The following is a 14140-nucleotide window of genomic DNA, read 5'->3' on the forward strand; positions in this document are numbered from 1 at the left end:
TTTCTGCATATGGCTGTGAAGAGCATCAAGTCGTGCAGGGAGGGAGACCAGAGAGCGCATGGGAAGTGGGACTCCTGAGTGACCGGTTTAAACTTCCAGTGTTTTAGGATTAGATTCCACAAGTAGGAATTCAGGCCTGGTACTTGTCAGAAACTCGTGGCTGGTGAGGTCCCTGCTCTGTGGGAGAACCTACTGCTGTTTCGCTAAGTCAATTGTTGCCAAACTGCCTTCTAAATATTTTTTGCCTATTCCCACAGATTAGTGCAGCTCCCAGTTTTGGCCAGAGAAGAGGCCCTCTGCAGTGGGCGGTAGTTCATGCAGAGATTCATAACTGGTCAGAGTGCTGACAATTACTGTCTGTTGAGTGTTCTAACCTTATAGAACATCTCTGTCAACCCAACTTCTGATTCAGTGCTCAAGGAAAATCACAGGAGGGTGGGGAGCATGTAAGAGCCGGAGGACGGGAGGCAGGCTGTGAAGGCTGCCTTCTGGATAGGACGTGGCCATTGCACCCACCAACTCCCTGCAGCTGTGGCTATCTGCCCCAGACCCGCACAAGGTCAAGTCAACCAGATCAGTCAGCAGTCCAGCAGGCGGCACTAATTGAAGGCAGTGGGTTAATAAACGAGGACGTGGAGAGGGGAGGGGATGTATTGAGGGCTCTTAGTCCGGGCTGGGGGTGCATATGATCAAGATACATTGTTTGCTTGTATAAAATTGTCAACGAATAAATAAAAGATAAAGTGTTTGTAAAGAGTATGGATACAAAAGCATGTGGGAATTTCTTCAAAATAATGGAAAGTACGGACGAAATTTGATTGGCAGAGACTTGGTCATGATTGCAGTGGGGGAAGCAGAACTTCTTTTTAGCTGTCTAAAAACTCTGCTAATGTATAAAGTTTCCATTAACTAAAGTGTGAAGCTGGGGCAGGGAGCGGGGAAGGGAGCAGAAGGTACAGTAGGAGGTCCCGCCCACTGGGCTGGGAAGCCCGGCCCGCATCTGCTCTTTCAGACTCCGTGGAGTCGCCAAACTTTCTCAGCTCCTCTGGGGAATCCATTGGTTTTCCACATAGTAAGTGGCGCTCTCTAGCCTTTCTCGGGCTCTATACTCTGCTTAGAGCCCAAGAAATTCGCCCTTGCCCCAGAACAAAATCCACCAAGCTTCCCCCGTGTTTGGGGACTGTTTGGACGCGTCCCTTAGCGTATCCTGGGAATGCGTCCACGTTGTCATGGCGACGCTCTGAGTAGGTCCCTGCACGCTGCCGAATCCCGCCCCGGAACTATCATCTGCAGGGTAAGAGGCCTCGGACAAGGGGCCCGAGTGTCCCTAGGTTCCCGTTGAGCGGCTAAAAGGGAGAGCCCCAGGCGGCTGTCCAAAAGGTGTTCATCTTGGGACTGGGTCAGGGGAGGGTTTGGGAGACTAAAGGAATGATGGGAGGGAGAGTTGGCGTTCCACCCAACCCTTAGCATGGGCTGGGGTTAAAGGAAGAGGGGATTAGGCAGGGTGAGGCCCTGCTCAACTTGAAAAAAATGAATGTAGTGTCTGCCCTGGCAATGCTGAAGCATGCATGGTCAGCCCGTATATGGCGGTTCTGCTGAACTTGTCCATATTGGGTTTCATGGTCTAAGTTGATGACCCACGAGGTTTCTTCCTCAAGAGGGCACCAGATCTCATTACAGATGGTTGTGAGCCACCATGTGGTTGCTGGGAATTGAACTCAAGACCTTTGGAAGAGCGGGAAGTGCTCTTAGCCGCTCAGTCATCTCTCTGCTCAGCTTGATCCTACCTGAAATACCGTGTAGGGCCAAGAGCAGGAGGGGTTGGAGGGTGAACTAGGGGCCCAGCACTGGAAGATGTGCAGGAGGAGGGTTGAAGTCGGTCCCATGGCTGTGCTGAGGAGCAAGCTGCCTTTGCTCCTGAAAGGGGTTGCGGGCAAGAGGATGACTAGCTAACTTATTTTTAAAATGACTATTAGGCAGCTACTGTGTGCCTCACTGTATTCTGTGTTCTCTGGGGTCTTCTCCAATGCTGTGTGACTTCTCCAAGAAAGACAAAAGCAAAACTCATAAACATGCATTCTTGGTTTTACATTCAATTTCAGGGGCTCCTCTGAGCGGCCCCATGGCCTCTGGTTAAGAGCTGTGTCTGACTGAGAAAATGTGGTGTTTGCGGCCAGTGAGATAGCTCAGTAGATAAATGTACTTTCTCTGCAAGCCCGATGACCTGAGTTCAATGCCCCAGAACACACAGAAAAGTGGAAGAGAGAACCAATTCAGGTTTATACTCTGAACTCCACATGCACATTGCTGCTCCCACCATGTATACACATAAAAGAATAATATTTTCAAAAATGTGGAGTTTCTAAAGTTCTGTTTCAAGGAAATACATTGTTAATGCCAAATGACTTATAAACTAGTAATTGAGAAAGGATGTTAGCAGGGGTTGGGAATCTGTGTTTATGAGGGAAGTAGAATTGCCAATGACTGTCAAGGACAGTAGGGACCCACAGAGTTCCCAGGTATGACAAGGTCTCTGAGACCTGCCCACCTGTGGGCTTCATTACCTCTCTGTCACCTCCTGTTAGCAGAGGGGGAAGGTAATTTAGGAATGCCTGTATCTTTTAAATTGGCAATATTGAAGGGACCCTTGTTCACATATCTCTGTGGATGTGATGTGGAGACAGGAAGAATTTTAATTATCAACTTGACGCAGTCTAGAATCATCTGTAAAGAGAATCTTAATGAGGAACTATCTAGATTAGATTGGCCTCTGGGTATCTGTGGATTGATTGTTAACTGATGTGAGAAGACTCAATCCGTTGTGGGCAGCACTATGCCCTAGGAAGGAGACTCAGTCCGTTGTGGGCAGCGCTATGCCCTAGGAAGGAGACTCAGTCCGTTGTGGGCAGCACTATGCCCTAGGAAGGAGACTCAGTCCGTTGTGGGCAGCGCTGTGCCCTAGGAAGGAGACTCAGCCTGTCGTGGGCAGCGCTATGCCCTAGGAAGGAGACTCAGCACATTGTGGGCAGCGCTATGCCCTAGGCTAGGAGACTCAGCCTGTTGTAGGCAGCACTGTGCCCTAGGCTAGGAGACTCAGCCCATTGTGGGCAGCGCTATGCCCAAGGCTAGGCCCTGCACTGTGTAAGCGTGAAGAAAGCTAGGAAGCAAAGGAAGACAGCTAACATGGGAGGATTCATTTCTCTCTGCTTTTGACTGTGAATGTTAATGTGACTAGTTGTTTGAGTTCCTGCCTCAACTTCCCCTTGATGATCTGGAGTTGTAAGGCAAAATAAACCCATTCCTCCCCTGCATTGCTTTTTATCAGAATGTCTTGTCATAGCAACAGAAAGGAAACTAGGAACTTTCCAAACTTATGAGGCTTTGAGACACCCCCGCTCCTTGTGTCTGAGAGGCATCCCAGAAGCACCCTTCAGACAAGCCCTGAAGAGTCATGGGAGAGTTTGGAGCCTGATGCCATATTGGGTTATGGTGTGTGAGTCAAGTGATTAATGAGACAGCCGTGTGTGGGAATGCAGCGTCCAGCAGATGAGAGCAGGGGGGCCAGAGCCAGCACACCACGCCGGGACAAGGGGTACATTTGTCAAAAGCTAAGAAGAAACATGTGTGTGCTTCCTCACGATGAGTCTACCACTCCCGTTTTTCTCCCCAGGAAATGACCTTTGACCCTAGAAGGACAACTCCAGTTTTCACGAGAAGATGGCAGTCGTGAAACCGGTCATGCAGGAACTAAAGAATGCAGAAGAGCCCATTGAGAAAGTGTCACCCATCCTCTTGAAGAGCCTGGTGGAGGAGCCCAAGAAAAGAGCAGAAGTGCCCAACCATCTCCTGGAGTCCAGTGAGTGCGCAGCCGCCACTTGTCTATGAATTACGTCCAGGAAGCTGGGACTTGGGGTGCAGGTTTAACTGTATCATCTTATAGGCTCATAATAGTTCTTCTTATTAAGAATGGTAGTTCTGTTTAAATCAAGCTGCTTTAAATGGTAGATTTTAAAAAATTATTTTTATTTTCATTTATATACTTGTTTGCATGTGTGTGGGTGCCCACGGAGCCTCTAAGAGGGCACCAGGTCCCCTGGAGCTGCCGTCACAGGCAGTGGTGAGCCATCCACTGTGGAAGCTAGGAACCAAACTCAGCTTTCCTGGAAGAGCTGAAAGTGCTCTCAGCCACTGAGCAGTTTCTCCTGCCTCCCAACGATAGACTTCCGTGGTGTGAGTCAGTCACCAAGTTCACGTGCTGGAGCGTGAGGAGAGTGGGGTGAGGAGCAAGGCAAGGTTAGAACACGAGGCTGGGGAGAAAGTTCGGGGAATCAAGTGCCTGTCTTACAATCACGAGGACGTAATTGATGGTGTGCGCTCATGACCCCAGCAGCACTGAGGAGGACCCCCGAGGACTGGGGGATCCCCAAGGCTCCCTGGCTGGCCATCCTAGCCTACACGGCTATTTTTGGGCCAGTAACAGACCCTGCCTTACAAAACAATGTGGACAGTGGACACTAATGTTGTCTTAACACACACACACACACACACACACACACACACACACACACACACGGTTAACATATGAATAAAAACCAATGTCAGAAAAAGCCTGGAATACTCTCCCACCAAAGGTGATGTGTAGTATAGCATTTGCAGAACACATGATATTTCAGATGTGCTGAAAGCCCGCCACGCTGAGACGTGAGAATCCTGATATACACCATCTACCCTGGAACTCTGACCTTCCTCCAGCCCTGTTCCACTTCCATTTCCTGAAGTGTTTTTCTTTCAATAAACTATTTCTGTTTCACCACCGCTCCCATGTCCCTGATGCATGATGCAATTCCTTGCTCTGGGATGCAAGAACCTGGAATCCTCTAGAAGCACCCTCCAGTGTCTAATGTCTGCCTGGAGAACCACAGACGGCCGCCATCCTCAGCAGGTCTTGGGACCACCTAACTCCTCCTCACCTCAGACTCCTCCCCTTGACTTCCGTTCTAGAACCCCGAACACCCATCTCTGTCCTGCTTGAATCCTCAAGGCTCTTAGTACACTAAATAAAGTGGCAGTTCTTCTGTTCCGCAGGAGGGGTAGAAGGTCAACTGTCCTCGCAGCCCGAGGAGTTCCCCTAATCTTTTAGGGACCGCACTCGGGCCAAGCCAGGATTCAGGATTCATTTCTTTGACACGGAAAAAAAAATTCAGAACTAAGCAGTTTAAGAAACAGAGTTGGGTTTATTAGATATATTTTAACAAAAGCCTAATTCGGTGTAAGAGAAAAAGAGTTGCTCAGCGACAGATGGAAAGATGCTGATGTGGGCTTCTCCGAGAAAATAGCCGGAAGTAACCTATATCCAAGTGTGGTGCAGGCTCCTGGAGCTGCTGTAACGAATGGCCTTATTTTTAGACATATAGACCATCTTGGTGCCTCTCGGGTTACATTTCAAAAGATTGCTAAGAACCTCATTTCATTCCTTTCTCTCTCTCTCTTGATGAGATTTCAGGGCAACTCTGGCAATAACTCTGGAGTTAAAATCTAATAAAGTAAGACAAGAAATCACTAGGTTTGCACAAGGGGTTTGCCACAGTCCCTTCCCTGTAAGGGGGTGTCTCTGATGGGGTTCTTAGAAGCATCCAGGCTTACAGCTGGGAGAAGAAAGGCCATAAGTAGCTGTTAATTGTGCTGGATTTTTGCTTACCTGCTGGTGGGTGGCTTCAGCTGAATTCCCGGGTGAGGGGCTCTGTTCCTGTATCATATCTCCCCAGTTTTCCCTGTCTCTCTCTCCTACCTCACCCTGAGCTGTTTGACCTGATACCTCGACCTGCAGGAGTGTCACCTGATGGCCATACAACAACTTCCAGAAAACATCCTAATTCTGCTTCACTGCTGGAGCAGCCGGCATGTGGGGAAGTCCCCACAGTTTACTGGAAGTGGACACCTTGTGAGGGAGGAGGTGACATTCAGCTGGTGATGAGCCACGGCCAGCTCTGCATCTCCACGTTTACTAACCCTATCTTGGTGTCACTTCCCAGGCTGTGGTGAAGTACCCTGACAAAGGCCACTTACGGGAGAAAGGGTCTAGTTCACAGTTCTAGGTCACAGTCCATCACAGCAAGGAATGCAAGACGTGGATTTGAAGCAGCTACTTACATCCACCCAAAGTCAAGAGCAGAGAGAGATAAATGTATGCTTGTCCTGTCTGATACAGTCCAGGACCCCTAAATCAGGGAATGGTGCCTACAGTTTTAGGCTGGGTCTTCCCACATCAAGACAGTCTCCCATAGACATGCCCACAGGCCAACTTGATCTCAAGTCTAGCTTCTAGACAGCTCTTCATTGAGACCCTCTTCCTAGGTGATTGTAGGTTGTGTCAAGTTGACAAAACCGACTACACTCTCAGCCTGTACAAGCCTCACCTTAAACCTTAGAAATGCATTTGCTCCCTAAGACTCTGTTGTCACCTTAAGACTGTCACATGCACATTGGTGTACTTAACAACTTCTGGGCAGGAGCACAGCATGCTGCTTTGTGACCCCAAACTAAAAAAGTTTTAGCATTAAAAAAAAAAATGCCGAAATGGATGAGCCCTGCCTAAGATGCATGAGGCCCTGACTTTCATCTCCAGCACCACCTAAAGGAATGTGATCGGGCATGTCTGTAACTCCACACTCAGGAGGAACTGTCCAAGGGCATGTCTGATATGTGCTTGTGATCCCAGCATTAGGAGACAGAATCGGGCAGCTTCCTGGGGCTTGCTGGCCAGTCGGCCACTACTATCTAAGTTCCAGGCCTGAGCGATGTCTTGTTCCAAAAATCAAAAACAAACAAAAGTGGACAACACCCAAAGAATGACGCCGGAAGTTGTTCTTTGACCTCCACCAATACACACACATATGCATGCATGAACTATGTGGAGAGCAAATCAATAAATAGTAAGCATGTATGAGCAAAGATGAAGGGGGGCTGAAGACAAGGCCAGTCCGTCAAGGGCCCTGGCTGCCCTAAAGACCTAAATTCGGTTTCCACCACTCATATCAAGCTCTAAGCCTGGAACTCCAGTTCTAAGGGGATCTGAGATCTTCTGGCTTCTACAAGCAGGTGCACGCAAACACACACACACACACACACAGAAAGAGAGAGAGATACACACATATACTCGTACACACATATACACACAAATAAAATAAAAATAAATCTTTTTTAAAAAATAGAAAAGCAGACACAGTCCAGTTTATTTGGGACCCATAATCCATCTTGTTGACAGCTGTATCCATTGTCTGGACATTGCCTGTGCTTACAGTGCCCTAAACTAAAGACTGCCCACACCAAGAAGAGCATCTTCAATGTAGTATTCTTTATAGCTCACGATGGACTTGTCTTTCTTTTGTAGAGGTTTATGCCAAGCTTCTGAACAATAAGGCCGTCCAGGCCAGACCAGGCATAGTCCATTTTGGAGGCTATGAGATAGAGAAGCAGCACCAACAGATCCTGGTACGTACATTTTTGTTCCTAATTCAGATAGAGAGCAGGGGCCAGGGAGATGGCTCAAGGGAATAGTGCTTGTTGCACCAGCATGGGCACCTTGTCACAAAGCTGGGTTTGTTGGCGTGGTCTGGTGAGCGAGATGCAGATAACGGGGCTTATGGCCAACAAGACTAGATGAATTGAGCGCCAGGTAAAAGTGAGAGTTATTGTTTCAAAAATGGTGGTGGTGTGCAGTAAAATGACTCTGTGGGCAAAGGCGCTTACCAACAGGCTTCACAACCAAAGTTCAAGCCGTGGACCCCACACGGTAGAGGGAGGAAATTAGCTCCTACAACTTTTCCTCTGACCTCTGTAAGCATCTATGACACACACCACCTCCCATAAGGAAATAAACACAATAAAAATTTAAAGGTAGAGCCCAACAAGATAGATCAGCCAGTTAAAGGGCTTGGCGCCAACCCTGACAGCCTGAGTTCGAGCCCCAGGATCCCCACGGCAGAGTGAGGGAAGTCGTCTGACTCCATCCGTGTGTCGTGGCAATGCTCACCCTCCAAATAAATAAAATTGACGAGATAATGACTAAGAAAGTCACTCAACATTGTCCTCTGGCCTCCACACACACATGCACACGTGTGTACAGGTGCTTGGACACACAAATACACACAGAGAAAGAGAAGGGGCAAGGGGAGAGGGAGGGACTGGCTTAGTCAGAAAGGCGGTTCCTTGAAGAGAAACTAGAAAGGAGCATCACTGTCCTGGAACATACTAACATCACTCTCTCCAAATATATGTCCCTCCTATGCCATGTGGGGACCAGCGTCTGGACTTCCCAGTAGCCCTGTGTACGGACATCTAGAGAAACACAGTTCCCAAAGTGGGAACTCCTCTTTCCAGTACACAGGATACTGAGTGAGGGGGACGGAACTGCATTCTGCACTGTCTTCCTCCAGACCAGTGTGGAGGGAGGAGGATGCAGGCAGGGCTGCCTCTGACCTGCTCTGGCCAGGTGCCAGGCCTGCCCAGAGAAGATGCCTAGGTCTGGGAGGAGGTGGTGGTCACTCCAGCGCATGTGTTCTCTCTGCCAGAATGACTGAGTGAGGCGTGGCACCTCTTTGCTGTCCCTTTTCACCCTGTGGGTGGGGATTCAGATATTAACATGAGCAACATGAGTGGACAGGAGCGATGACTTAACAGTTAAACATGCATACTACTTGTTTTGTTGTTGTTTTGTTTTGTTTTTTGTTTTTTACAAAAAAATTATTTCCATTCTAACCAATTTTCCCAAACATTAAGAACAAGTTAGTTATTAAAAACATGTCAAACATTAAGAACACGTGGTTAAGGATGATGGGGCCAAACGCACCCAAGCGTCAGTCCTTCTCCTCTGCGGTACTCTGAACCAGCGGTTTAATCTATCCCACACCCATAAACTATGTCAATATCTATTAAGCTAGGGCATACTACTTGTAGGAGGACCTGACTTTGGTTCCCAGCACCCATGTTGGGCGGTTCACAACTACCTGTAACTCCAGCTCCCCGCCTTCACAGGCCAACACGTACGTGTACAAACACAGAGGCATCCATGTGTGCATAATTAAAGATAAGCTCTGAAGTCTCAACTGTGCTTCACCCTGTTGGAGGGCAGCCACACACCTGTCTCTTTTCATATTGCGACTTCCTCAGAGCCCAGCACATGCTTGACACACAGAAGACACCCAATAAACACTTGGAAAGGAAAGACTCGGACTTGGAAGGACAGTGTTGTGTAAAACATCATATTGATTTTATCAGACATTAAAACAAACAAGAAGATAAAAGTACAGCGTTGTGTAAAGCATCACATTGATTTTATCAGACATTAAAACAAACAAGAAGATAAAAGTACAACATGATTTCATCTTAATAGTATTCAGAGAGACCCTGGGAAAGCCAACTTCCTGTTCCTGTCAGTAAAGCTAAACAGAAGCCCAAAGCAATTACTTTAAGATTCTTATCAAAAGCATTCAGACCTGTTAGAAGTGCTGGGAATAGTGCCTGTCTGGGCTCAGTTGCAGAAGAGATGTCTACGCCGACCTGCTTCCTCACCCACAATGCTCAGGGAATTAGTGAAGGGAGGACAGGGAGAATGTAAGAGCCAGACAACGGGAAGAGTGCAGCCTTCTGGACACGACCTGGCTGTGCACAGAGCTCACCGCAGCTACGGCTGCCTGCACAAAACCTGCACAAGAACCAGCCGGGCAAAGTGCCAGCAAGACTTGGGGAAACACTACTGAGGCTCACCCTTAGCTGATGAGCTATTGGCAATTGATGGCCACCAGTGGGGAGGGGGAGTCATTTTCTTCTGCAGTGTGTTAACTGCAGGGTGCTTACGCCCAGTGGTGGTGGGGGGGGGGTCAGTTTCTTCTGTGGTGTGTTAACTGCAGGGTGCTTATGCCCAGTGGGGGGGGGGCGTCATTTTCTTCTGCGCTGTGTTAACTGCAGGGTGCTGATGCCCAGTGGGCCTCACACTCATGCACAGATGGGGCGCCCTAATTTCAAAAAGATTCTTGCCAAACAAGGGGAGAGTTCTTAACTGTCTGTCTTACTGGGGTTTCCTCTCTAACCCCAAATCAACAGAAGTCTTTTATCATGCCCCCCCCCAAAAGATACTAAATCATTCTCATGATTCCGGGACTCTACAGTGGGGAACCTAAAGTCGCCATCATCAGCCTCCTGCACGGTTTCTTTTTCAGAAACACAGACAGCATCTAAAACCTTTCTCACAGCCTTGCTGTGACTGCCGTGGCTTGCTGAGTCCAAGCAGCTGAGCTCAAAACAAGCGCGGTATCAAGTCCTTCAGGGATTAACTCTGGGCTTGATGTCCTGAACTTGCAATAGCTGTGCTGTACCAAACCCTGCAGTTTAACCCTGGACACTTTGTTCTGATTGATGATGTTGGTGGGGACGGGGGCACCAGCTTGGACACACTCAGAGCTCTTCTTGAAAAGGAAGCAGGGTCTAACAGCCTTGGACTTGTTCTGGGCCAAGCTACAGATGGTTCAGGTAGTAACCAGCTCCTGTTGGTTTCCTGTCCTGTTCAACTGGGGTCTCCTTTGCTTTCCAAGGAGAGTGGGCCCCACCTTGACACCATTGACATCGCTCAGGATGGTTCACAGGAATTGCACCCTCTCGGACATTTCCTGGAATGTCATCCGAGATGGTCTTCATTCTTGTAGAAGGTGGGACAAAGGCTTGACTAGGTTTTGGCACAGGAAACTATGCAAATTGCCCACAGGTGGAATGACTGGGTGTCCGCTCATTTGCACCGAGGTCACGTGACACTAAAGGGTTTGAAGCCTTCTGTTTGCGTGCATATTAATATCAGTGCTTCAGTCTACGGGGAAATTTTAAACAATGATCTTTGTTCGGTTTTAAGTTTTCAAAACCCAAGACCCCTTACATTTTTTTTTCTTGTTTAGGGAAACACAAATTATATTTATTAATAAATAAGCCCTCACTTCTCCTCAGAGACAGCCAGTGTGGTTGTGGGCCCAGACCTGTACGAAGCAGTGCCTTCTGACTTTCTGTTACAGCTACTGAGGAAGGACTGTACCCTTCCAAGATGTTGATTCTCAAAGTTTAGGGCCAGGACTAGCAATGTCTTCTCTTCGGGACTTAGGGATGTGGAACCTTAACACCACAGTGTGGGCGCAGTGCATCCTACCCGAGCATTAGCATGGTTTATTTATTTACTATAGTCATCAGTGGGTCGTGAATTCAGGAATTAGGTAAAAATCAACAAAATCATTTGATTATCTATTTTATTCATATATATGAAAATGGTCTATGTGAGTGTATGACACATACGTGTGGGTTCCCTCAGGAAGCCAGAGGAGGGCTTGGCAACCTCTGGAGCTGCAGTTACAGGCTACACTGTTGTTCTTTTTTAAAATGCTGCAAGATCCCCAGCGGCAGTAGGCAGCAGAAATGCTGTAGGTCCCAAATGGTGGCGGCAAGCCATGTGGTGGCAGGCAGCGGGCTCTGGGAGCAGCCAGTCCCAGGCAAAAATGGCTGCTGGTCCCAGAGCAGCGGCCTGAGCGGTGGTGGTGGCGGGCCATGTGGCGGCAGACAGTGGGCCCCAGGCAGAGACGGCTGCTGGTCCCCGAGCAATGGCTGGTTCCAGGCAGGGAGACACATGGCGGGTGGGCAGAAGACAGAAACATGGATAGACACGACATGCAGGGTGAGGTTGAATGTTTATTCAGGGGGTTATGGAGGAGGAGGAGTGAAGGGGGGACAGAGAGAGAGAGAGAGAGAGAGAGAGAGAGAGAGAGAGAGAGAAGAGGAGAAAGAGACAGAGAAGGGGGGAAACAGAAAAGTGGAGAGAGAGGCAGAAGCGAAGCTACCTCTCCGAGAGGAAGATGGAAAAGAGAGCGAGCTCAGGCCGGAAGCTGAAGATCAGCCTGCCTCAGCGGATGGGGAGGGGAATGGGCGTGGCTTGTCCCTTAAAGGGACAGGAAAGCACAACATACACGGTACATGTGTGTTGTGTGCGTGCATGTGAGTGCTAGTGTCTGTGGAGTCTGCTGCATCTGAGCTTAGAGGTGTTGTAAGCCTGCTGGTGTGAGTGCTGGCAACTGCAACCCTCTCTAAGAGCAGAAGGCACCCTTAACTGCAGAGTTCTCTCTGCAGTCCTAACAAAATCATTTTGTGGTAATCAGTTGACAATTTAGAACTTGAAATTAAAAGCATCACACGTCTTTTTTAAGTTGTGTGCTTTTGATCACATAAACATTATATTACATATAAACATATGTACATAAATGCACATATACTTATAACACATGTACTAAGAAGAAAGGAAAAACCAATTGTTTTCTAATTCTTATTCTCTATTTTCTCTCTCTCATTCTTCCTCTCCTGTGTTTGCATGCATATGTGTGTACGTGTGTGTGTGTGTGTGTATTAATATGTGTATGTGAGTGCATGTACCCTTATGTGTGCATCATGCGCACAAGGAAACCAGAAGAGGGCATGGGTGTCTTCTTCAACCACTTTCTATCATATTTTCTGAGACAGAGTCTCTTCCTGAACCTGAGCTAATCCTTCCTTCCAGACTTGCTGGTCAAGGAGCCCTAAGGAGTCTCCCTCCATCTCCTCCCTAGCATTGAGGTTCACTGATTAAAAACTGCTGTCGCCATACCCAAATTTTTACATGGGCTTCTGGGGATCTAAACTCAGTTCCTCATGCTTGCCCAGCAAGAAACTCACTGGCTGAGTCATCTCCTATCCCATATCTCATGTCTTTAAAAAATTTAATATAATGTTCCCTCGAATCTTCTTTGTAATAAAGATAAGGTATAAGCAATGAAAAATAATGACTATGTAAACAATCAAATTCAAACTCACCCTTTTCTCCCCCAGTACATTGCCAATATTTCCGATGAAGACACACACCTTCATATCTTACCACCGCAGACCAAGTACTTCAGGATCGCACATGAGAAGAAGGTACTGTCCCTGGGTCCCCTTCCCTGCTGAGGAGCTGTGGGATGAGCTGTGGCTTCTGCCCCAGGCCTGCTAGGACACGAGTGTGCGCATCCTTCATCCCACCCCACTGTCGTGCTGCTGTCTGCCAGCTCTGGAGCCAGCCCCAACCCAGCCTACCTGCCTTCCAGGAGCATCGCCTCATCCCGGGCTTGTCGCTCATGGTCACGGTTACGTTTTCTCCTGACGAGTGGCGTTACTATTACGACTGCATCCGCATTCACTGTAAGGTGAGTTTCTGGAAGGACTGGGGATGTGGGGCATGTGTGAAGAAAGATGGGGGGGGTACTTCATATCCTGAAGGAAGATGAAGGAGAGCAAGAAGAACCTGTAGTTTCTCAGTGTTGTAGGAACTAGATGGCTCACAGTTGTAGCTTCCACCCTGCTGGGAAAGGATTTGGACAGGGCAAGCCTTGGCAGGCTCCCGAAACATCCTGCTGGTCTCTGCTAGTGTCTGATATTTAACACATCATAGTCCAGAAAGAACTCTCTGAGTGGTGGATGAGGTTGTAGGCTCAGGGCCTCAGACGTTAGGCCTCAGAGAACCTGGGAAGATTCCCTGGACACTGCACTGCCGTTCTCCAATGCCTGGGCCAAACTATTTATCCTGTGCTGCTTGGGCTCTGGGGAAGCTGTGTCCAGTAACATTTATGTGCTCCTTTAAGCTCCTATATATATACACAATAAAACTAAAAAACAAGGAAATAAATGCATAAAAGCTGAATATTCTAGCATAATACAATCTAAAGGAACAAATTTGACACATACCAAGGAGAAAAAAGAAGATGGCATCAGTGGCAAGGAGAAAGAGAATAAAAACAAAGTCTGCATTTTCCATAACTAAAGCATTATGTTCCTATAAGAACAGAATTATTTCACATGTACAACTCAAAAACTTGACAAATAATAGCATGCAGTAGTCTTAAATCTGAGCCAAAGTGTCTCAGTCACTGTTGACTGTCATCGTTCAAGCTCACAGCATGCGTGATGCAAGTGTACATGTGAGCTCACAACATGCATGATGCAAGTGTACATGTGAGGTCACAGCATGCATGATGCAAGTGTACATGCGAGCTCACAGCATGCATGATGCAAGTGTACATGTGAGGTCACACTCAGTATGCATGAT

The 14140-nt window shown here is 47.9% G+C and overlaps 1 protein-coding gene across 1 annotated transcript in view; it reads left to right on the top strand.

Annotated features, from left to right (window-relative positions):
- Positions 1-1219: 1219 nt before the first annotated feature.
- Positions 1220-14140, top strand: part of Cfap221 (cilia and flagella associated protein 221) — a 77925-nt gene continuing 65004 nt past the window's right edge. Inside the window, exons 1-5 of the mRNA XM_005348264.3 lie at positions 1220-1294; positions 3671-3856; positions 7391-7491; positions 12889-12975; positions 13143-13241. Coding sequence (XP_005348321.1) covers positions 3718-3856; positions 7391-7491; positions 12889-12975; positions 13143-13241 — 426 coding nt within the window. The 5' untranslated portion in view covers positions 1220-1294; positions 3671-3717. The remainder of the gene's footprint in view (positions 1295-3670; positions 3857-7390; positions 7492-12888; positions 12976-13142; positions 13242-14140) is intronic.

This window comes from Microtus ochrogaster, chromosome 6, assembly GCF_000317375.1.
Source record: "Microtus ochrogaster isolate Prairie Vole_2 chromosome 6, MicOch1.0, whole genome shotgun sequence".
Taxonomy (NCBI): domain Eukaryota; kingdom Metazoa; phylum Chordata; class Mammalia; order Rodentia; family Cricetidae; genus Microtus; species Microtus ochrogaster.